The sequence below is a fragment of the Gopherus evgoodei genome, chromosome 1, assembly GCF_007399415.2.
Source record: "Gopherus evgoodei ecotype Sinaloan lineage chromosome 1, rGopEvg1_v1.p, whole genome shotgun sequence".
In the NCBI taxonomy this organism is placed as follows: Eukaryota; Metazoa; Chordata; order Testudines; family Testudinidae; genus Gopherus; species Gopherus evgoodei.
Genome location: NC_044322.1, coordinates 171172376 through 171196668, shown reverse-complemented (window position 1 = coordinate 171196668; position 24293 = coordinate 171172376). Strand labels below are relative to the sequence as shown.

Genomic DNA, 24293 nt, shown 5'->3' with positions numbered 1-24293 from the left:
AAAGGATGGTTTGGGGGCACATACGGGGTGTGTTGGGAGCTGTGATCAGAACATTTTGGCTGTTATCTTCTTCCCAGGGACTGTGAAAGCAGAACTGAAGTTTGAGGGCACCGAGTCTGCTCTAACTTATGCTGAGAGTCAAGTAGATCCCAGTGGGCCTCTGTACATGGGGAGTGAAAAGGTAGCTTCAAACCACCTTTACTCTCCATCTCTGTCCCCAGGGCCAGCCCACAACATTTTGGCACCTGAGGCGGGGAGCTCAAATGATGCCTCCATGCCCCTTCACTTGGGCCAAAACTTTGAAAGTTCTCAATTCTGCTCTACTACCTACCCCAATAAAGGAGAACTAACTAAAATGCCTTGTTCAAAAATTCTAAGTAACACAATTTTCTAATGCCTGAACAGCAAATGTAACTTTTCCTGTCTGCACAGTAAACACTGGCATTTTAATCTGTTTGAATAATCAAAGTGGTGCTTTACGTGCCTTCTTGGTTGCAAAAATCTGAACTGCTTCCTGAAGGTCCACAGTCTGGGCCAGTTCATGCTCCACTGAGATGGTTGCAAGGCTGACCAGCCTCTCCTGTGTCATTGTGGAGCGTAGATGTATTTTTATTAACTTCAGCTTGGAGAAGCTGCGTTCTCCACTGGCAAGTGTTACAGGAAGTATTAGAAGTATGTACAGAGCAACAAAAGCATTTGGAAAGAGTGTGGTCATTTTATCTGTGCACATATATTCCAGAACAGCCTTTGGAGTTGATCCTGCTGAAATGTATCTTGAAAGGGCTTTCAGTTCATCACCTAAATCACTCGCATCAATATCGAACGTCATCATGTGTCAACACTGTCATATCAGCTCCTGTAGTATCATCAATGTCAATAAATTCTAGAAAATGCTCTCTGACAGTCACCATTGCAGGGACATTCTCACTAGGTTCTGTTGCTGTTACAAAATGCACCATTAAAGTCATTTGTTCTGAATGGCTGATGTCAGGTGTACAGTCCAGAATAACAGAGTAATATCTTGCTGACTTCAGATCTGTTTGACTTTTGTTGCCAGTAACTGTATGATCTCATACTGAATTGTTTTTCCAAGATGGTGTGTGTACATTTCTTGGGTGGTGACTCTTCTTGGATGCTCCTGGAGTACAGCATCAAACTCAGCCATCAGCTCCACAATTTTAAGGAAGTTTCCATTGTTTGGCACATACAGCTGATCTGAAGTGCCACGCAGTGCTAGATTTTGGGTAGCAAGCATTCTCACAAAGGCAATGAGCCTTTTCAGAACATTTTGCCAGTAAAGAGACGCTGATGCAATCTTTTCTTGATGCTGATCATCTATGGTGGCCTTTAACCTTAGTCTCATCTCAAGCTCTTTCCACCTATGGAATGCTCTCTGGTGATTTGCTGCCTTCTTATGGCATGCCAGATTTCTAGCCAGATTTTTCCAATCCTGTGTTCCTGTAGAACCCAATGTGGCTGGAACATTACACTGGAAGAGTTTGCAACCAAAACAATATGCAGTATTCTGGGTTTTTGAGTACATAAGCCATGGCTTCTCTACTTTGTCATCCCCCGCCCCCAACCTGAGTCTGGCATCTGAGGCGGCCACTTCAGTTCGCCTCATGATAAGGCCAGCCTTGCCTGTCCCAAGAACAGACTAAATGAGAATTGGGCCCAACATATAGCATGTAAACTGCAATGTAAAATGCAATCAAACATCCAAAATCGTGTTTGGGAGTAAAGTCTGTTATGGGTATACATTCAAGTTTAGTCCCTGGATTAAACAGCATACTAAAGTATAGTCCCTAAACTAAACTAAGTTTGATCATTGGACACAGGCGATGACACAGCATGCTAAAAAATATTATAAACAATGTAATTTGTTTACTTAGGAAGCTCAGCTCAGATGACGCATCTGTTTTCAGCATACCTTTCAACTAATATTCCAGCTGGGATAATTGAGATACAAGAAGGTCAAGAGACTTGCCCAAGGTTATACAATGAGTCAGTAGCTCACATGGGATTAGAGTCCAGTGATACCCTGGCTCAGAGGTTTTTGCTCTAATCACTGGTCCATACATTTTGGATAATCACTTTTTTTCACTTCCATGCAGTAACTCGTTTAGAATGAAAACAATTTTTTTACATTGTTTTTCTAACTATGAAAAACAATTGGTCTTCATTAAGAGCCACATCCTGCTATCACTCACAGGGAGAGATCACTCTGAAGTCAATGGGAGCTTTACATAAAAACCGATGACCCTATGGAATAGTGATTTACAAAGTTCTGTTTTATAAGGTGTTTTGAATTGTAAAAGCACAACAAAATTCATACTGAGAATCTACCAATGTGCTTTCCCCTCTACTTCCATTTGAATCTTCATTTTCTCTGACTGGTATTCTTCAATTATGACCAAAAAATTACTTTTTAACTTAAATCTTCAGCCCAGAGGCAATTTTAAAATCTTATAGTTAATAAAGCTCTGGATCACTGACCTGAACCTTAATGAGTTCATTAAAGTTCAGTGCAATAGCAGACAAAGACAGAAAACAACACAAGGGCCTTGTCTTACAGACCTCTCATAGACAGAACTCCTACCAGTCACTTATCATAACAGGCTGCAATGGGAGTTCACATAGACATTCAGTCCAGGATCTACATCAGGATCTGCTGGTGTCGACCTTGATGGGGCACATGGGTGGCAGAAAGGCCACTGAGGAAAGGTTCAAGAGAAGAGAACAGCTGCCATCTTGCCTCCACTGGGGTGAGCGGGGAAGAGGGAGAGGGAGGACTGCAGAAAAGCAGCTCATCCCAAAAAATGTTTAGCATTGCCTGGGAAGAAGGCACGGCCAGAGGATGTGCTGATTCAGCACATTCTTTCAGCAGCCTCCGTCAGCAGGATTCCTGTGCCTTAAATCTGTTTCCCAAATTTTGAGGAACACCACATGAATTCCCTAATGAGACACAAGGAGATTAGATGCTTCAGGAATGTATAAATTACATCTCCCTGTGCCAGGTTCATTGGTTCTCTGACTACAACATGAGGACTACAGGGATCAGGAGCACAATGTTTATCTTCATTTACAGCACTACCAGAACATTAAAAAATGCTTTGCTCGCCTCTAGAACATGAAAGGGTATGCGATGCGATGCACATGCCCAATATACACTTTTACTGATAATAATGATCATGTTGAAACATCAGGCAAAATCTGGTTTCATTCCCACTTCCCTTCAGATGGCTGGGACACTGATATTTGACTCTGTGGCTTTAATTTATGATGTTTCAAGAGCCACTGCAGCTTTTCAAAACACAGCCTTGTTTAATCTAATCATGTATGGGGGTATATTCCTACCTACATCAGCACAACTCCCGAAAACCTCTAACCACAGCAGTAAAACTCGGCAGTGAGGCTGTTGTGTCTAAGCCATTTCCTAAGTCTCTGGCTGAACATTTTGCTCTGATTTTGGATCCTCTCACTTCTCCTTCACAATCACTTTACAGCCTTCAGTAAAGCAAGGAACTTAACATGCTTAAAACAAGCATTAGAGAAAGAAAACTTACATATGTTCAGAAATTGAGGATTCAGGTATTCTAAATCAAATCAACCTTCTTCCGCCATCCCACCTTCCACTCCCACCTATAGCCAATAACAAACTGCCCTAGCTTCAGGAAAAGGGTTATTTTTAAGCCCCATGTGTGCAGCAGGTGGAACAATTATCATCATTACAAGTTAGTAAAAATATTTCTGGATGAGCCAAGAATTTTTAGTAAAAATTTAACCTGGCATTAACTACAAACCTTTTGTACAGCTCATGTTTGTTTTTGAAACAGTAGCTGAAGTCTCTGCCCTGTTCCTTACTTCTCACCAGGGCTTAGGCTAGGTCTACACTGGGAGGGGGGGTGTCGCAACACTAGACGCGATAAATCAATCCCCGATAGATCGATCACTACCCGCTGATCTGGTGGGTAGTGTAGACGTACCCTTAGAGTTCAGTGTTCATCTTGTTCCTGAGGGCTTAACCCAGATGCTTTGGTAGCATCAAAAGTTAAAATGTAAGCTTGAAAAAGAAGATATAAAAATAATGTATTAAGTAGTTCTTCCCATGGATACTATTCGAGAAGATTTGAATGAATTGTAGTGTCTTGGTTTTAGAAAGGAACTCAGCCTAATTATAATCACCTGGATATTTGCCCAAACTTTACCTTTCATGTGGGAAGAGTAAGATGAAAGTTAGACATCCTTCACCCATTGTTTCTTGTGCTATGAGATTCTGTGCCCTCGGCAATGTATCTCCTTGGGATGGAAGGACTACAAAAGATTTGTTCCTATCTAGCCTAGGGCTTTTTCTTATCTGTTTTATCTTGACAGCCTTAAACTCAAAGGCTACATATTTATCAGTAAAAACAAAAAGCTACTGTGAATTTAGTTACATTTTGCGCACATACAAAATAACACAAATGTTAAAACACAGACATAAGCAAAGATATGCATGCTCACATATCTGTCATATAATATAATTTATCTGTGAGCAAAAGCGGTGTTCAGATATCAAGCAAAACTCACATTGACTTCAAAGTCTTGTGGAGAAGGGTCAGAGTCACAAAGTTTGAACATGCCTATTTCAGTGTGAGAGAGGTTCAGATCCAGGTTCTTGGTTTGGCCTTTTATGGAGATAAGAGACAACTATCAAATTATGAGGACAGCTGGGTCCAGGTTCTGAACCTGCCCTCAAGCCTTTTATCATTTTTGCATCTGGGGTTCTGGTTTGTGTCTGTACTTCATTATGTGTTTCCTGAGTAAGGATTGCAATATCATTGTCTTTATATTGAGCTCAGAAGCATAGTTTCAGAGTTAACAGTATTTGCACTTGCAACTGTAAACTGGGTTCTCACAATATGGGAGCATGTGCTAACATATACTATAGGATGTTGACACAGAGAAAAGGTTTCAGTATTAAATGTGTTATTCCCAAACTGTAGCTTCCATATAGCTCCATAATGTCATGACTGTACTTATATGATGAAAGTGGAGAGGAGGAATTGCAGGAAAAAGAATGAAATTAATGAACACACAGAAGCTTAATTAATTCAGTGTTGTAAATGTCAAGTTACATTCTAAAAATGAAACACCGGGAAGAGCATAGGTGAGACACATTACTCAGGAGGATACAGAGAGCAGTGATGTGTCAGTTTGATCACATATGGAGAATTAGGCAATTTTAAAAAGTCCAAATGAATGTTAAAGTTCCTAGCAGAGAGACTGATGTTATCCCGCATCACTGTTTACCAAAATCATCTTCCGCAGAGTTGAAATAAAGAACAATGAAATGTTCAATTGGAGCCTCACCTGGCAAGTTTCTATGCATGCGTAACTCTCCATGAAGTAAACAGGAGTTCCACATGCTGTTGTGTGGTGAAGACAGTGGACTGGGATGCAGGTGATGTAGCCTGGATTCCTGGCTCTGCAGCAGGGTTTCTTTGTAACTTTGGGCAGATCACTGGTTCTTTGTTTGCCTGAGATCCCCAATTGTCCTTTCTCCTAGCTTTTGTCAGTCTTATTTTTTTAGACTGTAAACTCACTGGGGCAGGGGTTATCTCAAATTATGTGTAGGAACAAAATCTAGTACATTGGGGTCCTGAAATCAGCTGGGTATTTTAGATTCAGTGGTAATATAAAGAGCAACAACAACAACCAGTGGTTACTAAATTGACAAGTGTAATATTGAAAATTATCATCTGGCGACTCTGGATCATAGATTCATAGATTCTAGGACTAGAATGGATCTCGAGGGGTCATCGAGTCCAGTCCTCTGCCCTCATGGCAAGACCAAATACTGTCTAGACCATCCATGATAGACATTTATCTAACCTACTCTTAAATATCTCCAGAGATGGAGATTTCACAACCTCCCTAGGCAATTTATTGCAGTGATTAACCACCCTGACAGTTAGGAACTTTTTCCTAATATCCAACCTAAATCTCCCTTGCTGCAGTGTAAGCCCATTGCTTCTTGTTCTATCCTTAGAGGCTAAGGTGAACAAGTTTTCTCCCTCCTCGTGATGACATCCTTTTAGATACCTGAAAACTGCTATCATGTCCCCTCTCAGTCTTCTCTTTTCCAAACTAAACAACCCAATTCTTTCAGCCTTCCTTCATAGGTCACGTTCTCAACACCTTTAATCATTCTTGTTGCTCTTCTCTGGACCCTCTCCAATTTCTCCACATCTTTCTTGAAATGCGGTGCCCAGATCTGGACACAATACTCCAGTTGAGGCCTAACCAGCACAGAGCAGAGCAGAAGAATGACTTTGCTGAGCCCAACTTTGCTGAGTCCCCTGCTACGAAACCTTCTCCAAGTCTAACTTACTGTCTGCTAACCAATGCTTTATGAATGTTTGTTATTTCAAGACTCCACTAGTTTGTTTCTGCTTTCATGTTCATAGTCCTCTGTTGATTTCACCAGTCATTGCTAGTCATTCATATCTGGTCTTTCAAAAACCACTGAACAAAATTCACCTATTTTCTCTTTCAGGGGTAAATCCAAACCCCATGTATGTGGGTGTGAAAGTCCTGCTGGTGGCAGAACCAGTGCGGTTCCATGCTGCAGCAGGCAGATGAGTCTTCTTCTGGCCCCCTATCCATTTACTCACCCCAGCCTGTGTACTTGGGCTGCACATACAGCTGTGGATTTGATCCTTATTTCCATTTATTTTGTTGACCTTCCTAAAAAAGGACATAATCCCACAAAAGGTCCAGCCTTCAAATCCAGGGCTTCAAATCCCGCTGAATTTAGTGCAAAGTAAGGGTGTACAACAATTCACAGGATCAGATTAATTAGTTATCACATTTGGTTTCTCATGTTATAACACATCATAAATCCCTTAAAGAACTGCAGACAATTATTCTGACTTGCTTCTTAGCTGGCTTGCTTAACCAGTCCTGTTAATAGAAAAGACCAGCTAGTTTTGGAATACTTAGAATACCCCTGTCCTGAGGGTGTTTTCTGCTTTGCTAGGTGAATTCCACTGAATAACTAAGTTACTGTAAAATTAAAGCCACTCCCTTCCTGCAAAAAAAGGGAACTATAAGACTCCAGTATGGTAGGAAGGAATTCAGCCTCTAGCTTAGACACATCAGGGTTTTTCCCAAAGACTTTAACGACAAGGTAGTTCCACCACACTTTTATTTTTCTTGACCTTTACTGTCATCTAAGTACCAGACTAAGCAATGTTAGTGTGTTTTTCCCCAGCATCTTCCACTTTGGGTCTCTCATTCACACACACACTTCCCAGCATCTCATGCTTTAGGTAACACACACACACACACACACACACATACACACACACACACACACACACACACACACAAAGACCATTCTGTGACTGAACACCTCCTCTTTCTTAAAATCATATGGTGAGGAAAACCTGACTATTAAACACCTTAGAACTAGAGTTTTTGTGTGCAGTAGGGTACTTATTTATCCTCTAGTTTCAATCCATGCCTTTTTTTACATTTAAAATTATAGCTTGTACAGGTCCACGGTAAACCTCTAGGTAAGAAAGTGGTGGGGGATTTTTAAATAAAAATCTGCTTCCAAATCACTAAAAATAATTCAAGCATGTTTATATTTTCTTCTCATTGAGTTTAAAGGTATCATATTACTCATTCATCTTTTTATTCATCTCCTCTCTTCTCTTTAATGTATAAGATATTTTAAAAAATTATATGAATTTATTGCTGGTGAAAAGTATCCACAGAACAGATCTAGTATGAGTGGCAGCAGTGCAAGCTTTCACATCATTCTCTGCCAGTGTGCGTTAACCTTTAGCAGGAGGTGTCAACTCTAGAAGTCAGAGGATAATAAAGTCTATATGCTCTTTAATTCCAGTCAGCTCCAGTTTTGAAGGTGGGTTTTGTGATGTGGACTCTTCTTGCTGGGAAATGAACTAAGCAAACACATTTCCTATAGGGTCAATGATAACTATCATATAGTGGCATCTATCTACCAATGCTTTGAATTTGTGACTTAGAATGGCTTTATCTCCTATTATGATTCCAGACCTCCTGTTTAAGAAATTTCAGGATCAGGACCCACTCTGACATCATTTTATAGGTTTTCCTACAGCAAATGATTTAGCTCAAGCCATCTGCAGTTTCATTCGACTGTGTCATTGCAGGAGTGCCAGGTTAGTTTCTCTTTATTTGAGGGTGTCTAGTAGAGGGGCTAGAGCCACTAACATGAAAACCATGAGTAAAGCCCAAGTGACTTCTGATTGCCATCCTAAGGATATTAGACACAGGACTCTTTTCCTCTACCTGATAGCTATTTGAAAATTGAACTAGTGCAATGATACTCCCAAAACAAACTTTACTTTGGTTTGGCATGAGGTACAAGGCAATTCAGAAGTTGGCACTGCCTGAAAGTCTCTTGCCTTGTTATTTCCTTCCAAGAATGTTAAAAAAATTATGTTTTCCATTTCCATTATGGTTCATGCTGCAGAGCTAACAGTTTTTATACAAACAAATCTCCAGCAATCATGATAGTGTGAATGACTGAGCAAAGTGAAGAGCTGAAACATAGTGTGGGATCTACTGGTAAATTAAAACTGATGAAGGTGTCAGCAATCTGTCTCGAGGAATATATGATACCAGATGTAATTTACAGGTATGCAACCTCTCCTCCGTCATTAATGCAGTTATAAATGTCACCTTCTGAAGGCCATAGAGTGGATTTTTAATGTAAATTATTGCCTGCTGAGCAGGGCTGGCTCTAGCAATTTCGCCGCCCCAAGCATGGCGGCACGCCGCGGGGGGCGCTCTGCAGCTCGCTGGTCCTGCGGCTCTGGTGGACCTCCAGCAGGCGTGCCTGCGGATGCTCCACCGGACCCGCAGGACCAGCGGACCCTCCGCAGGCACTCCTGCGGGAGCTCCACCGGAGCTGCCTGCCGCCCTCCCGGCAACCGGCAGAGCGTCCCCCGTGGCATGCTGCTCCAAGCACGTGCTTGGCATGCTGTGGCCTGGAGCCGGCCCTGCTGCTGAGGATCAGCTGACACATGGCTGAGTGATTTTTGAGCCTAAGTCTCTGACACCTAAATACTATTTTCAGCTATTTCAGAACTGATTTTAATATTGCATTTCACCATAAAATTGGAATGTTAATAGGGTGAAAATAATATCAGCATTGCCCATTCCATGAAAGCTGATTTCAGCCCACTCAGCAGACAATAAAAAGCTTACTGAGTGAATGTTCATAACAATTGCTCCTGAAAGGTCCAGTAAGTGATTCTGCAATGTAAGTTACTTCTCATGGTATGTATACTAGATGCCTATAAACCATAATAGACTGGGCCAATACTTTCTCATAAGGTACACGTACTGACATTTTTGGACAGTAGCTGTCCTTGAATTTTCACTTCAATTACTGATTTAAAATGACATTGTCAGAAAGGAAACACCTACTGTGCGCCTTCACTTGCCTTCTGATCTCTTATTAGTCAGACCCAAAGTGCATATGTATACAGCTTTAATCCCCAAGTGTACATCTGAACCAGGGGAAATCTGGATTTAATTGTGAAGTATTTTGGTTACTAATGCAGCTGTTACAAGTGTTTGATTTGGCAAGGGAACAGAAAAGGCACTGCATACCAATTTCGTGAGCCACTGTAAAAGCTGCATGGAGGCCATCATCTTCAATCACTGCACAGCTGCGCTCAGGAGAGCATATAGTCCCAACGTCTGCCATTCCCAGAGTATCACATGAATGATGCCCACATAAATCCTGCCAAGAAAGGGAAAACAAAGTCATTCCAATAAATTTTTAAACCCACAGATAACAACAAGTAGAGCCAATGACCCATTGCAAACAGCAGGACCCAGAAAATGCTACTACTTTGGACTGTTATCTAAGGATCTCAGTGCAGTTTAAAAGCATGATGGCCCAATCTCACCCCCATGAAAGTCAATGGGAGACTTTTCATTGACTTTGAGGGGAGTCAGATAAGACTTGTAATTAATTACTATGGTAGCTGACAGCAGAGTCACATTGTGATACGCATAGTAAGATACAGTCCCTGCACAGAAGATTATATAATCTAAATAGATGAAATAGATAAAGATGGTGTGGGAGAAGTATAATCCTCATTCTACAGCTGTGGAACAGAGAGAATGAGGTCACACAGAAAGTCGGTGGCCAAACTAGGAGTTGAAACAGAAGTGGGCAAACTATGGCCCGTGGGCCACATCCATCCTGCAGGACCTTCCTACCTGGCCCCTGATTTCCTGGCCCTGAAGGCTCTCCCCCGGGCTCTCCCCCACTGTTCTCCTCCACCGCAGCCTCAGCTCACTGCACCAATGGTGCTATGCTCTGGGTGGCAGAGCTGCAAGTTCTTGCCAGGCAGCATAGCTGCAGAGCCGTGACTTGATCCTGTGGCGTGACTGGTTCCAGCTGGGTGGCATGGTGGCCTGTTCTGGTGCTCTGAGCGGCACGGCTGTAGCGCCACCAGCCACTGGTGCTCCAGGCAATGTGGTAAGGGGGCAGGGAGCAGGAGGGGTTGGATACAGGTAGAGAAATTCAGGGTGGTGATCAGGGGTGGATGTGTGGATAGGGGTTGAGGTGGTCAGAGGGTGGGGAACAGGGGTTGAATGGGGCAGGGGTCCAGGGGGGGCAGTCAGTAAAGAGAAGAGGGGTTGATGGGGTGGCAGGGGGCAGTCAGGGGCAGGGCTCTGGGGTTGGTCAGGGGACAGAGAGAAGGGGTGGTTGGATGGGGCAGGGGTTTCGGGGGGCAGTCAGGAATGAGAAGGGGGATTGGATGGGGTGATGGGGGGCAGTCAGGGGTGGGCGATCTGGGGGTGGTCATGGGACAGGGAGGGGTGGATGGGGCAGGGGTTCATCAGGGGACAGGGAATGGGGGGGTTGGATGGGGCAGAAGTCCCGGGGGGGGCCGTCAGGGGGTGAGAAGCAGGGGGGTTTGGATAGGGGGGTTTGGATAGGGGGTGAGAAGCAGGTCACGTCTGGCTCTTTGGGGAGGCACAGCAATATTAAACCTAATAATACACATAGGAGATAGGTACAGCATGTATTATTAATCACCATTTTACAGATGAGATAACTGAATTGTAAGTGATTTTTTTCCAAGGTGACTTAGAGAGAGCTGGGTATGAAAACACATTTCTTGACTGGCAGTCTCCTGTTGTAACCACAAACTATGCATTCCTATGCCTTAATGGTACTTATAATTAATAATACTTTTCATTTTTCATCAGTAGAACACAGGCTTTAATGTTTATTATTTATTTAATGTATTTATTCTCACAACATCCCTGTGAGGAAGGCCAGTGCTATTATCTCCATTTTATGGATGGGGAGCTGAGGCACAGGGAAACTCAATGACTTGCCCAAGGTCACACAGGAAGTCTGTGGCAGAGGAGGGATTTGAATCCAGGTGAGTGCCCTGACCACTGAACCTTTCTTTCTGTACTTTAGAGTGTCTAAAAACAGTGTGGCTGTAGCCATGTTGGTCCCAGGCTATTAGAGAGACAAGGTGGGTGAGGTCATATCTTTCATTGGACCAACTTCTGTTGGTAAAAGAGACACGTTTTCAAGCTACACAGAGCTCTCTCACCAACAAAATTAACAACCAAGATTAACTTTCCCAATGCTTCTGCTTTTAGATAGTAGCATTAATGTTACATTCAGTGGCCATGTATTTACATATTTGGCCTGATGTAAAGATCAACAGAAAGACTCTCATTGAAATGTCAGTGGGCTTTACATCAGGCCCTTATGTATTTTACATATACATAGTATGGACTGCTAAATCTGTCAGAAAGTTTAGCATACTGTAATGTGCAAAATGCAATTAACAGACCCTGTGCAACAGAGATGGTCAGATGACTTAAAGGGAAAATACCAAAATATGCCTATTCCACAGTACATCTACCACTTAAGCATGGTTGGATGAAAGTGCCATTTGAAGACACAACTATATTTCTCTGTTTGGTACCTTTTTTCTCTGAAATCATTCCTTCCTTCCTTCAAATCTCTATTTAAAATGCACCACTTCTTTCAAGCTACTGACAATTACAAAAGCTGTGTGCAGACCAGCCGTAAAGGAGTTTGAGCAGTCTAAGCTATGGCTTAAATGCAGAGAGAGGGACAGGAAGGTGCACTTTGTATCTGGCTACTCTTGCTTTTACACACAGCTTTTGTATCAGTATATCTATTTTGTTAAGGGATGTCATTTTTTTACCACAATAGTAATATCAGTAAAACCCATAATGTGGATGCTGTGATACTGGTATAAAGGTGCCTTATACTACATAACTGCTATCACATTAGGGGCACTGTACTGCTTTAACTATACCAGCAGATTTAAAGAGGTATAACCTTTGTGTGTAGAAGAGCCCTTAGATTCACTTCTGAATTTTCCTCTGTAAGCTTGTAGATTCATGACAGAGATGTTAACTACAATACTTCACTAAATGAATTCTGCCTGAACATACGTATTACTCTTACATTTCCAAGGTGGTGCATGGGGATTTCACCTTACCACTTCTATTAATGTCAAGACTGCTACATATACAGAAGTTGGTCCAATAAAAGATATTACCTCACCAACCTTTTTTCTCACATATATACATGTGGTTTTCAACACGCCAGGGCATCTGTATTCAGCAATGCTTTGTTAATATGGTCACGTTGCTGACATCACATCAGACTGCATGCTGTGTGTCACCATACAATGGACAGGTTTGCAGCAATTTTGCAACACTGCCCAAATGTGTATTCTCATCTTCAGTAGTTGCCCAAAGTGCTGTACACACCAAAGTCAAACCTATACCCAAACAGCTCATCAACAAATGTCACTACCGTGCTCGTCTTCGTAACATTTGAATTTAGCCAATATAAAACAGGCTTGAAAGATGTCCCCTATAATTTCTTTAACCTTTTTTCCTATTTTTACAGAATTTCACATAAGGCGATTTGAGTCCCCGATGAGTTGCATTAGTTAGTGGTCACAACCGGAAAATCCCAACGGAGGAGATCATTTACTCTGAAAATGCCATAGCCATGGTGTTCCTAAGATATCATGCTAGTAGGAACGGTGTTTGTTCCCTCTTAGGGAGAGAATGAGGCATGTGATCATAAACCCCTACATGGGAAAAAGAAGAAGGGATGAAGGGGGATGTCGAGAGCAGACCCATGGAGCCAGTATTTGGTGGCGGAAAAAACATTGGTCATTTGGGTCACCTAAGCCTCCATTCTTGTGATGCAGTAGGTGCCAGGCAATGTGAAAGAAGGGTGGCATACGTTGCAGGCTCAGTCAATGAATTCTGGTAGAGAGTTAGGCATGAGAGGAGAGGTTGGAGGGGCAGGGGTAAAGGAGGACCTGTGGTGTGGGGATTGGAATTGCCATCTGGTGTTAGCTTCTTGGTGTAGAGTGATTATTGGAAGAGTGCAGCTGGGGGTTGTTCTTTTACAATGGCTGTAACTAGAGTCAAACTTGCGTTGGCTTGGTTTTGGAGATTCAGATTTACATACTGCCAACAGTGGTTTATCTTGTTTTTCAATCCTGGGTAACTGCGGATAGATGCATTTTTTTTTACTTAAGTTAATACTATCATTATCAACATTAGCTTAGGTAGACTTTTAGATATGCATTTCCATGCTGTTCTCGGCTCATGATCTCAATTACGTTTCCTTTCCCCTGCCTCTCCATGGCTGCTCAGACTTGCCCTTTTACCATGATTCTGTATAATGTACACTATGCATTTTTTAATCCTACCAAGTGATGATTCTGAAGAAACTGTTCTGCAATTACATTGCTTTCATACTCTTTACCTCAACTCGATACCCATTCCCTAGTTGCCTGGTCTTTTTCAATAGCAAAGATTTGGACTATATTATTAAGAACCTAGCCTGTTTATACTTATGAGGATTAAAGCTTTTAGGACAAATTTTGTCCTGATGTATACACCTCAGTGGTCCCATTGACTATTGATGGTTAGTTTTGTAAGTATCAATAACATTCTTAGCTTCCCTGGGAAGTGTCAGATGCAACCTCAGATGCTCCTAAAGTTGCTCCTAAAGTAAGATTGCTGGGAGTATATTGGAGGTTTTCATTGCACCTGAAGAGTATTCTTGCTTAAAATCAGATCCTGATGTAATGATGTAACCTAATAAATCTGCAGGCTTGCTCAATTTTTCAAACTGCTTCAAAAGCACTAAGCAACTAGTTAGTTTTCAAGCATTATTTCCACATAATGCGTGGTTTTCATTTAAAGGGTTCGATATCCATTCATAACTGTTTAATTTCATCTGACCTTTAGCTCATTTAATTATCTCCAAATAATGGCGGAAACTTTCAAGAATCAACATTTCTTGCTGTTTCTAAAAAAAGAATTCAGTCTGCCCTTTGATCTAGATTGCAGTAGTTTTAAAATGATGCATCAATAGGAAATGCATTCGCTGTACAGGAGACAATAGATGGTAATCCTAAATGCCTGGCAAAGAAATGATGTAGGAACAATGACCTGTGCATCGTAAGATCAGTAGTTAATTAGACAGTTCATTAAAGGCCAAATGTTCTTGGCACTCTTGAAGTGCATCAAGAAAGTCTAATCTTTTATCACCTACACATGGCATTGTTGTGAATGAAGACAAGTGTGAAGTGTCCCTACTGAGACTAGTACTTAATTTCACTTGAAAATCTTTAATTCTAGTTGTACATCTGAGAACTGGAATAAACTGATCTGTAACAGATGCAAATTTTGAACCCTGACATTAAGTAGTGTCTTAAGCTCTAGCTAGATATACTTTGAGAAAGAAGTTTAACATTTCCCCACACTTCTTCCATTCATAAACCTTGCTCTTCAGTTTTAGCAAACACACTTAATTCTTCATAGTGTAACATCGTTGGCATGTTAGAAGTGTAAAAACTGTTTAAAAGCATTTGAAAGAGCTTTCTGGACATGCCAGAAAAAAAGTGCCTTGGGCTACCAAATTGGTAATCTGGCAGATAATTAGAAATCTGTGCATAACTGTGTTAGGCCTAGCTTTTTTGTGGGGGAGGAAGTCAACACAAATATTGTGAAATATTGCAATGGTTTGCTCACATCTACTTACACACACAAAATTGCCACATATTATTTTCCCCAATGACATTTCCTACACAAAACATATTATATTTATATAAGGTCAATGGAACCACTCTGCAAGTAAGAGTGACAGCAAATGTTGTAATTGCTTAGTGTAATAAGGATCAGTTACACTGGACATTAAACATCAAAAACCTATGTAGATATACTGCTGGCAACTGGCACAATGACAGAGTGACCTCTGGCTTATTAACAAAGGATAGTAATTTGGATGAGATGGTTAAAAAAAAGAAAAATAAATAAATAATGAGAGCCAAAGAAAGCACGTTCTCCACTCAATGAAATTATCATCCATTGAGCTGAGATACTCCAATGCTTGCTGTTAAATTTTAACAGCACTGTCAGCTTGATAGTTAAACTAAATCACATAAGCAGGACCCATATAATTGCTATGTGGAAAAGGGCAGGACTGTGGCCTCTGGCTCTAATGTGAACTTTTTTGTTAGAGCCGAGCACGACGGTACTATCCTTGACTATGCTGACCAGTATTTAAGAAAGACTTTTCATGTTCTGGTTGCCTGTATTTGTTGTGAGAAGTATCTATTTTAGTTTTCACTTGATTCAAGGTGGAATGAAAGGAAAGAAAGAGAATGGGATTTTGTCCAGATGTTTTCAGTAGTTCTCCTCTGGAAGTTTGCACTCAAGTTTAGCTTAGGTCATGAATGATATAGGTTGGGGGAATTTTACATAGGCCTAGATTAAATAATTTTGGGACCCTGTGCATTATGGAAATTGCCCCATCCTTAAACTACATAGATCATGTGACATAGAAGACAATTGCCGCCCTAGTCAAAACTTCACTGTGCCATTCCCCACCTGTAAACTCTTAACAATGCTATCTCCTTGAAGAGAGAGTCTCAACTGGGGGTGGGAGAATGGTCGAGTTTTGGGGGCAGAAGGAGGCATGCAGCAAAACCTCTGTTTGGTTTGGTGGTTGTGGGAGAAGTGAAAGGCCCAAGGGACAGTGTACAGCGCCACTCACACAGGTTTGCCCCATCATGCCTGGCCAAATCTGAGTGAGTGGTATTGTGACCCGGAGCAGAGGCTCACAGAATCAATCAGGTTTTGCAGGGAGGGGTGTTTGATGGTCGAGGCCCTCCTGAGATGGGGGCTGTAAGATGGTTGGCCCATCTATCAGTCTGGGAAAAAACAATCAGCCACACTTAACTCTGTTTTAGCTTTCAGCACAGGCTCTTTTACTCCTCTGCCCCACAAAGGCAAAAAATAGTGATAAGAAATGAAAGTGATAGTCCTGAACTGGACTGGTACTGCAGGTCCTCTACCACCCAAGGAGATCAAGGCCCTCTCTTAGCCTCACGGGGGACCACAGAGCCTTCCTGCCCTGTTGTAGTCTTCCACTGCTGCCCAGGAAAGTGTTTGTCTCTCATGTCCCCTCCACTCACAGATCTGGGTCCCAACTGGGAATCAGATCCAGTCATTAAAGCTGCTGCTTGGCTGTATCAGCTGGTTCCTAACACCTGCCTGATGGATTCTCCTTATGCCAGGGCTTGCTGCTCCCTGACTCTGTAAGCCCTTAAAGGGGCAGACAGTGCTGTGCAAGTTCACACTCGTTAATCTGGCCTGATTTTATTGGGTACTTGCTGAGAAGACTTAACCCAAGAAAACAATGGTATTGGTTCAAGTACAGTTGGGAAGCTACATCACTCATGTGTTTGTGCTGTGACAAATAGTGTCAATAAGCAGTGTCAATACAGCAAATAAATAGCTTCCAGAGTCTAAGCACTAGACGTAAACAAAAGAGATTTAAGAAAAACAGACTAAATTCATCCTTGGTGTAACTCCACTAGAGTGCATTCACTTACACGAAGGGTGAATTTGGCCCAGAAATTTAGAACCATAGTTAGAGACCCAGTCACAAAGTAAACAAAGACAATAACAGATCTATGGAGAATGTATTTATCTGCCCTAATGAAATGTCTTACAGAATTTAATGGAAAATTATCACCTTTATATTAGATTTTTTTAACCATTCTATAGAATTCAAATACCCTACAGGGCCTGGTTCTCTCATAGTGAGCAGCAGTGGCAGAACCAGGCGTACAGAAAGAATATTTTTCTTTATGAAATTGTGTAGGCTTTGAAATAATATCTGTAGAACCCTATCTCATTTCTAAAGAACCTAGTGATTTTAAAATTTCACCTCTATTAAATTCTATAACACTTTCCCATAACGTTGATAACAGAGGAGCAAATCATTGAATTTGTCATACAAGAGTTAGAATTAATTGAAACTAATGGGTCTGATTTTGTAATCCTTACTCAGGAGAAGCACTTGTTGATATCAGTGCATACTGTGGATCCAGGTTAAGAAGAATTTTCACTTAAAATTTTGGGCCAGAGTTTTAAATGCTCATGGGTATTTGGTGTCTAGGTGCTTTTGAAAATCCCACTAGGTGTCTATATACCTTTCAAAGCCTGGCCATTTGTCTATATTAGCTAGAGTTAAACCCGGGTCCCTTGCAAATTATATACTGACCTCTTGTGTTATGCAGCATGGCTCATTTTGAAGCACTTATCAAATTAAATACAGATAACAGATCACCTATCATTGAACCATAAAGGTCAATTGCTTTTTCTAAATCAGGACTCAGTAGTTCTGCTTAAAAACAGATTGCACAGGCACTACCTGTAATTTAAAAACTAACAACATAATTACTGGCAGTAATTCTACACTGAGGGAAAGCCCTCGGTGCATTCAGTACTATGAACATTTACGTGTTGATTTGTCTTTAAAAAACAAAGTGAAAGGAAAACCAGAACAAGGGAAAGGACCTTGAAAGCACTTCCACATTCAAGAAAGATCAGTCACAGAATCATAGACTTTAAGGTCAGAAGGGACCATTATGATCATCTAGTCTGAAGTCCTCCAAAATGCAGGCAGGGGTGGCTCTAGCTTTTTTGCCGCCTTTGGCGGTGTGCCTGTGGGTGGTCCCTGGTCTCACGGATTCGGCAGCATGCCTGCGGAAGGTCCGCTGGTCCCGTGCCTTTGGCATACCCGTCGTCGAATTGTCGCCAAATCTGCGGGACCAGGGACCTCTCACAGGCAAGCTGCCGAAGGGACCGCCTTCACAGGGACCGGCAGGGTGTCTCCCATAGCTTGCCCCCCCCCCAGGCACGCGCTTGGAGCGCTGGTGCCCCCGGGAGCCACCACTGAATGCAGGCCACAGAATCTCAACCACCCACTCTGTATCAAACCTGTGTCTAAGCCACTGAAGTCCTCAAATCATTATTTAAAGACTTCAAAGTGCAGAGAATCTTCCAGCAAGTGACCCGTGCCCCACGCTGCAGAGGAAGGCGAAAACTCCCCAGGGCTTCTCCCAATCTGCCCTGCAGGAAAATTGCTTCCTGACCCCAAATATGGCCATCAGCTAAACCCTGAGCATGTGAGCAAGACTCACCAGCCAGACACCCAGGAAAGAATTCTCTGTAGTAACTCAGATCCCATCCCATCCAACACCTCATCACAAGCCATTGGGCGTATTTACCACTAGTAGTCAAAGACGAATTAATTGCCAAAATTAGGCTATCCCATTATATCATCCCTTCCATAAACTTATCAAGCTTAGTCTTGAAGCCAGATATGCCTTTTTCCCCCACTACTCCCCTTGGAAGGTTGTTTCAGAACTTCACTCCTTTGATGGTTAGAAACCTTCGTCTAATTTCAAGTCTAAACTTCCCGATAGCCAGTTTATCAGAGTGTCTTTAAAATATTTTACCGTGTGTAATGTGAGTTTTGTTACGAGAGTCCTTCCAGAATCAAGGTAAGTGTTATGCTGGAGAGCTATCTAGTAATATGCATGCTTAATGTACACACTCATGATGCATAATGAGTTACTTAAAGTTTCTAAAATGTGGTAGTTTGATAAATGAATTGCCAATATTATTCTGTTGACACATAGACACAAAGTTTAAGGTTGCCTTGGCTAATAAACAGATGGAAAATGTATTTCACACATTTGCTCCATGCCTGAAAAACAAGCCATTTAGAAGAAGACATCTGGATGTACAAACACTTAGCACAGCAGCATTCAGAGCCCATGAAAACATGGAGCCATAGCTTGGCGTCTAGTTGCTAAGCAACCTACTTCATAGATTCAAAACACAGTTGTAAAAGTTGGATCCTCATGCCAACTGCTGCTTCTTCTCACTGAAAAACAAAACTCTGAGTGTGGGGGAAATCTTTCTTTGAGGTTAAAAAAAGCTATTTTCTAAGAGCTGTATCTCTTCCACTTGTTGATCCTTTAATCCTTTTTCATGTTTACATTCTGAGATCTGAGATTCATTTTGAACCTTCCAACTATGAAATGAAAGTGGTATGGATCTCAGCACGTTCCCTTCAAAACCAGTCCAGGAATGCACATAGTAAGAAAATACTTGTTTTTTTTTTCATTAAGTCAAATATATGTCTGATGCAACCTCCATGAGTTTAAGATACAGGGCCAGCTCCTCAGCTGATGTAAACCAGTGAAGCAATTCACTAAGTTGAATTGAGCTATGCTGATTTACGTCAACTGAGGATATGTCAAATAATTAATTGTGTCAAAAAACATATACTACCAAGCAAACCGCAGCCAGTGATTTTTCTTGGAACATATTTCCGCTTGTTTGGTAACAGTGAAAACTATTTTTCCATATGAAGGCTAATGTGTCATACGAATGTTATTACTGTAATCACTAAAATCAAACTGAGACTGCAGAAATTGAGATATTTTGCTCTTTTCTGTGAAATTTTCATCTAAAATAGATGTTTAGGATCAGATTCTTCCACCCTTAGTCCCTTTGAAGCCTAACTCACAGAGTAAGATATTATGCAATGCAGTCCAGTCATTGCAGTCCAGTCATTAGTGATCATCTCGAAGTTGAGGGTCACAATCTGCCATCCTTATTTGCATGAACCACAGTTCGTCCCATTGAAATCAACAGGAGTACTTACAGAGAAATGTAAGAGTGACAGAATTTGGCCCAGAATCGCTATTCAGTATTGATATCTAGTCACAAACAAGAACAGTCTGACACAATCAAGGTAGCTTCCTCTCCTTCAGATTGTAATTAGCAAGGTGACTGTTTTAAAATGAGATCTGATATAGCTTTTAACAAACAGAATGGATGGGTTTGAACTGCCACAAGAAAGCACCTGCTGTACAAGTTTCGGATGACAGAGATGGCACGTAATATTTCAAGTATTTACGGCTATAAAAGTAAGCCAGGCTTTTTTCTTCCCCTTTCCTCTTGAGCACCTCCTTCCAGAAACCATCCAAAGCATCCTTTTTGGCAGCCTCCTGTGATGTAGCAAAGCAAGAGAATTCAAACTAACAGAAAGTCCTGCAGTTTTTTATTATTTTCTTACTGAGGAAAGAAAAAATATAACTGAAAGGGATATTCTTACAATAGATTATTGCATAAACTATACCACATGTCCAGAGGAGCCCTTAACTTAACATAGCCCTTAACTATGTATGGCAATGCAATTATGGCACTGATGCAGAATTTTGCATGGATGAGAATTGCAGTATTGGGCCTTTAATTGATTAAAAGACTATTTTTTTACTATATGGATAGCAAGGTACTACATGCTCCTCCACAAACTGAGTTGCACTGAGTTAGTGTGGCTTTGTTTATGTGTCTTATATTTAAGTCCTAGTCTTGTACCACAAATTCTGTATTCCTCTTGGCCTAGTGCCATTTTTCTGCCCGCTGGGAATACCATGTTAAATTACAGAAGCTAAGCAGGGAAGTCATGTGCTCCTTACGGTGTTATTTACCAATTCATTCTGTTTTCCTAATCTCAGTGGGACATATTCATTCTTGGATTAATTTGATCCAATGGGTGTTGTCAGTTCTTACTGTGACTATACGCAAATGAAGAAAGATGCACTACTGTTAACAAGGACATGTGAAACAGACTACGACAGCAATGTAATATCTCAAGTGGAGATGAATTTGCTGATCTAGGTCTAGTCTCTAATAGCCCAGAGTGCAGATCATACAAATTAACACCAGCCCTAAACACCTGCAGTCTCTATTCAAGAGTGGCTCAACCCTGGAATAAACATGGGGAGCTGCAAGCCAGAGAGGCAGTGCATCGGCACATGCGCCAGAGAAACTTGCAAAGCACCTGCACTCATTATACCTCGGTTTAGTAGACCACTTATAAGGTGTGGAGGGGTTATTTTTTTAAAAAATCATAATGATTCTGTTGTGCTGTCAACTAAGCAACTGGTTAGGAAATGACAGTAGGATCCCACACAACTCGGGTTTGCAATCAGCCTCCTTGCTGTCCAGAGTAGTGACCTACATACCAGCAGAAGTGAGAGTAAGGTACCTACCCTGCAGACTGGAGGACTGCAAAGGGGCTGTCAAAGAAAGGGAAACAATGGTGGAGGAAGGAAAGGAGGGTAATTAACCACTGGAACAACTGACCAAGTGCCATGGCGGCTTCTCCATCACAGACAATTTTGAAATCCAGATTGGGTGTTTTTCTGAAAGCTATGCTCTAGGAATTATTGTGGGGACATTCTCTAGCCTGTGCTATACAGGAGGTCAGACTAGATGATCGCGAGGGTCCCGTCTGGCCTTGGAATCTAGGACTCTAGAGACCACTGTCCCTGGTTGCTGTTGCCGCATTGTGCTGAGCCCTGGATAGGCTGGGCAAGGGGTGCCAGGGTCTCAGGTGACCTACCTCCCGGGTGAAGAGGATGGCGGCATCGTAATGCTCCTCATGCTCGTCCTCCAGCGGATTGTGCTGGTGCTGCCACTTGCAGAAGTTCTTCAGTGTGGTGGCTGCATTCTTGTTGACCTCCAGCCCCTTCTCCTTGTCGCCCAGCACCACCACCTTCACCACGGCCAGCCGGATGTGGTTCTCGATGCTGGCGTGCCCGTAGAGCCGGGAGGCGATGGTGGCCAGGGTCAGCAGGTAGTGCTGCAGGCCCTTGCCGTACTTCTTGGCCATGGAGCCATCAGCCACCAGCAGCAGCTCCACCTGGCGGGCTCTGGAGATGGAGCGCCTGCTCCTGCGCCCGGCGCCGAGCGGGGCAAAGGGCCCCGGGGCTATTGCTGCCCTGGGGGCCCACTGGGGCTGGGCGGGGCGCTCCTGGCCCCCCCGCAGCCCGCCTTTGCCTTCCAGCGGCGGGAACGGGCCGGAGCCACGCGTCTCGCAGCTGGGGCGCGAAGGCACCGTCTCGAAGCTGAAATGGTCCTTGACGAAGAGGTGCGGGATCAGGGCGGAGCCGGGCCCATAGACCCGTCGCGGGGCCGCCCCCTTGGCCCGGAGCAAGGGCTTCACCGTGTAGCGGGCGTGTTTGACCGCGAAGTAGCCATCCAGCCCCCCGCAAAGGTTAAATACGGCCAGGGACTGGGAGCTGCCGTCCACCGTGCCCCGGTAATAGCAGTGAGCCCAGCCGCGGGGATGCTGCACAGGGGTCTGCGGACCCACCAGCTCGTCCCTCTCCAGATCCAAGAGGAACCTGCTGCCCCCCGCGTAGAGGAGGTAGCCCACCTTGCCGCCCCCGGAGTAGATCTGGTCAATGTTCTGCACCAGGCCGCTGGTCCGGGGCAGCTGCTGGCTGCCAGCGCGAGGGGATGCTGCTGCTGCTGCTGCTCCGGGAGGCGGCTGGGTTTTATCATAAGCAGGTGCTGCTGTTGTTGCTGTTGGAGCTCCGGTCTTGGCAGCAGCAAAGTGCAACTCCGCAGCCAGCAGCAGGGAAACAAACTTCAGGACCATATTTGTCTCTCTAAAAAAAAAAATAAAAAAAAAAATCACCCGGTGGAGATCAACGGAGGACCTTCAGAGGGGAAAAAAATCCTCCCAAGGTTGAAGCAAGTGTGAGTGGGAGGAAGAAAAAAAATGTCAACAAAGGCAGCTCGCGTGTGAACTTTGCGTTTCTCTGCAGGGAAGAGTCAGAAGCACATGGAAGGAGAACACCACAATCCTGAAACAGCTGCTGAACAGGCGGCAAACAAGTGAGGCTCACACCCGGCGAGCGGAGAAGTTTGAGCACTTTCCACTCTTCTTCTACTTCTCTCTTGTAGTCACTGCATCCTCCTCCTCAACAGAGGCAGGGGGATCCGATACAGATCGGCACTTTCAGAAGCTAGTGCCTTTTCTTCCTTTGCCCCCTTTTGTTTGAAGAGAGGAGAAGAAACATACGCCAAAAAAGGCTCGATCGTCTCCGGTGAGATGGTAAAAAAAATGTCCTGGATTTTGTAAAACAACTTCTCCCTTTCTAATGCTGGTTGTTATCCCCAGTCTGTCGATGTGAACAAGAGGAGAAGGGAGAGAAATGTGAAGATGAGAGGAGGTGGAACAATGAATTTATAGCGGAATGCCATCCTGCAATGGCAATTTCAACAATTCGTCACTGCAGGCTGCCTCTTAAAGGGAGAGCTTCAAAACCACCACTCCCACACTTCCTTCTCATTTAATCAGACACAGAGAGAAACTGGGGGGGGGGGGATAAAGAGAGAGGGACTGAGGGGGGAGGAGAAAAGGAGAGAGAGAGAGAGGGACTGAGACAGGAAGGCAGGAGAGAGAGGAAAGAGCGAGGGGAGGAGAGAGAGACTGGGAGAAAATGTTTGTTTAAGAACAACACAAGATTTCCTTTGAATCATTTAAAGCCACAGTGTCGCCTGGGTCTGTTTGATATTTCACAACTGATAGGGGTTAACTAAGCTTTGCTTACCTCATGTCCCGCAAGGTTCCTTCTCTACCTTCTTGTTATTTGTGTATCTTTTTAAGTGGATGAGACAGATTTAAGCCTTTTTTAAAAATGTGATAGGAAGTTGTTGGGGCTTTTAGAAGTGATCCTTTCCGCAGAGGTTGTAAAGCACATGATATCCCACTTGGCTGGGGTTGTGCAACCAGCAAAAAGGATGAGTTGCTCCGTTTAACGGGAAAAAGAATTAGCAAGCCGGTGTTTTACAGTGACTTTCTGCTTCCTGTATTTACTGCAAGGACGCAGATCGCTGCAGGAGGTTTTCCATGACATTCGACTTTAAAGAGTCTGGTGCGTGGGGAAGTTGGGGAGATTCATGCCTCTCTTCTCTGGACAGGAGCTGCCACATTTACCCAGTCAGAAGAAAATGCAAAAAATGTCCTCCCTTTGTATGACTGT

At 43.0% G+C, this 24293-nt stretch overlaps 1 protein-coding gene across 1 annotated transcript in view; it reads right to left on the bottom strand.

The window, feature by feature from the left end:
• Positions 1 to 23442, bottom strand: part of ADAMTS5 (ADAM metallopeptidase with thrombospondin type 1 motif 5) — a 46591-nt gene extending 23149 nt beyond the window's left edge. Inside the window, exons 1-2 of the mRNA XM_030579582.1 lie at positions 21863 to 23442; positions 9652 to 9784 (exon numbers count right to left, since the gene is read on the bottom strand). Coding sequence (XP_030435442.1) covers positions 9652 to 9784; positions 21863 to 22903 — 1174 coding nt within the window. The 5' untranslated portion in view covers positions 22904 to 23442. The remainder of the gene's footprint in view (positions 1 to 9651; positions 9785 to 21862) is intronic.
• Between the last annotated feature and the right edge of the window lie 851 nt (positions 23443 to 24293).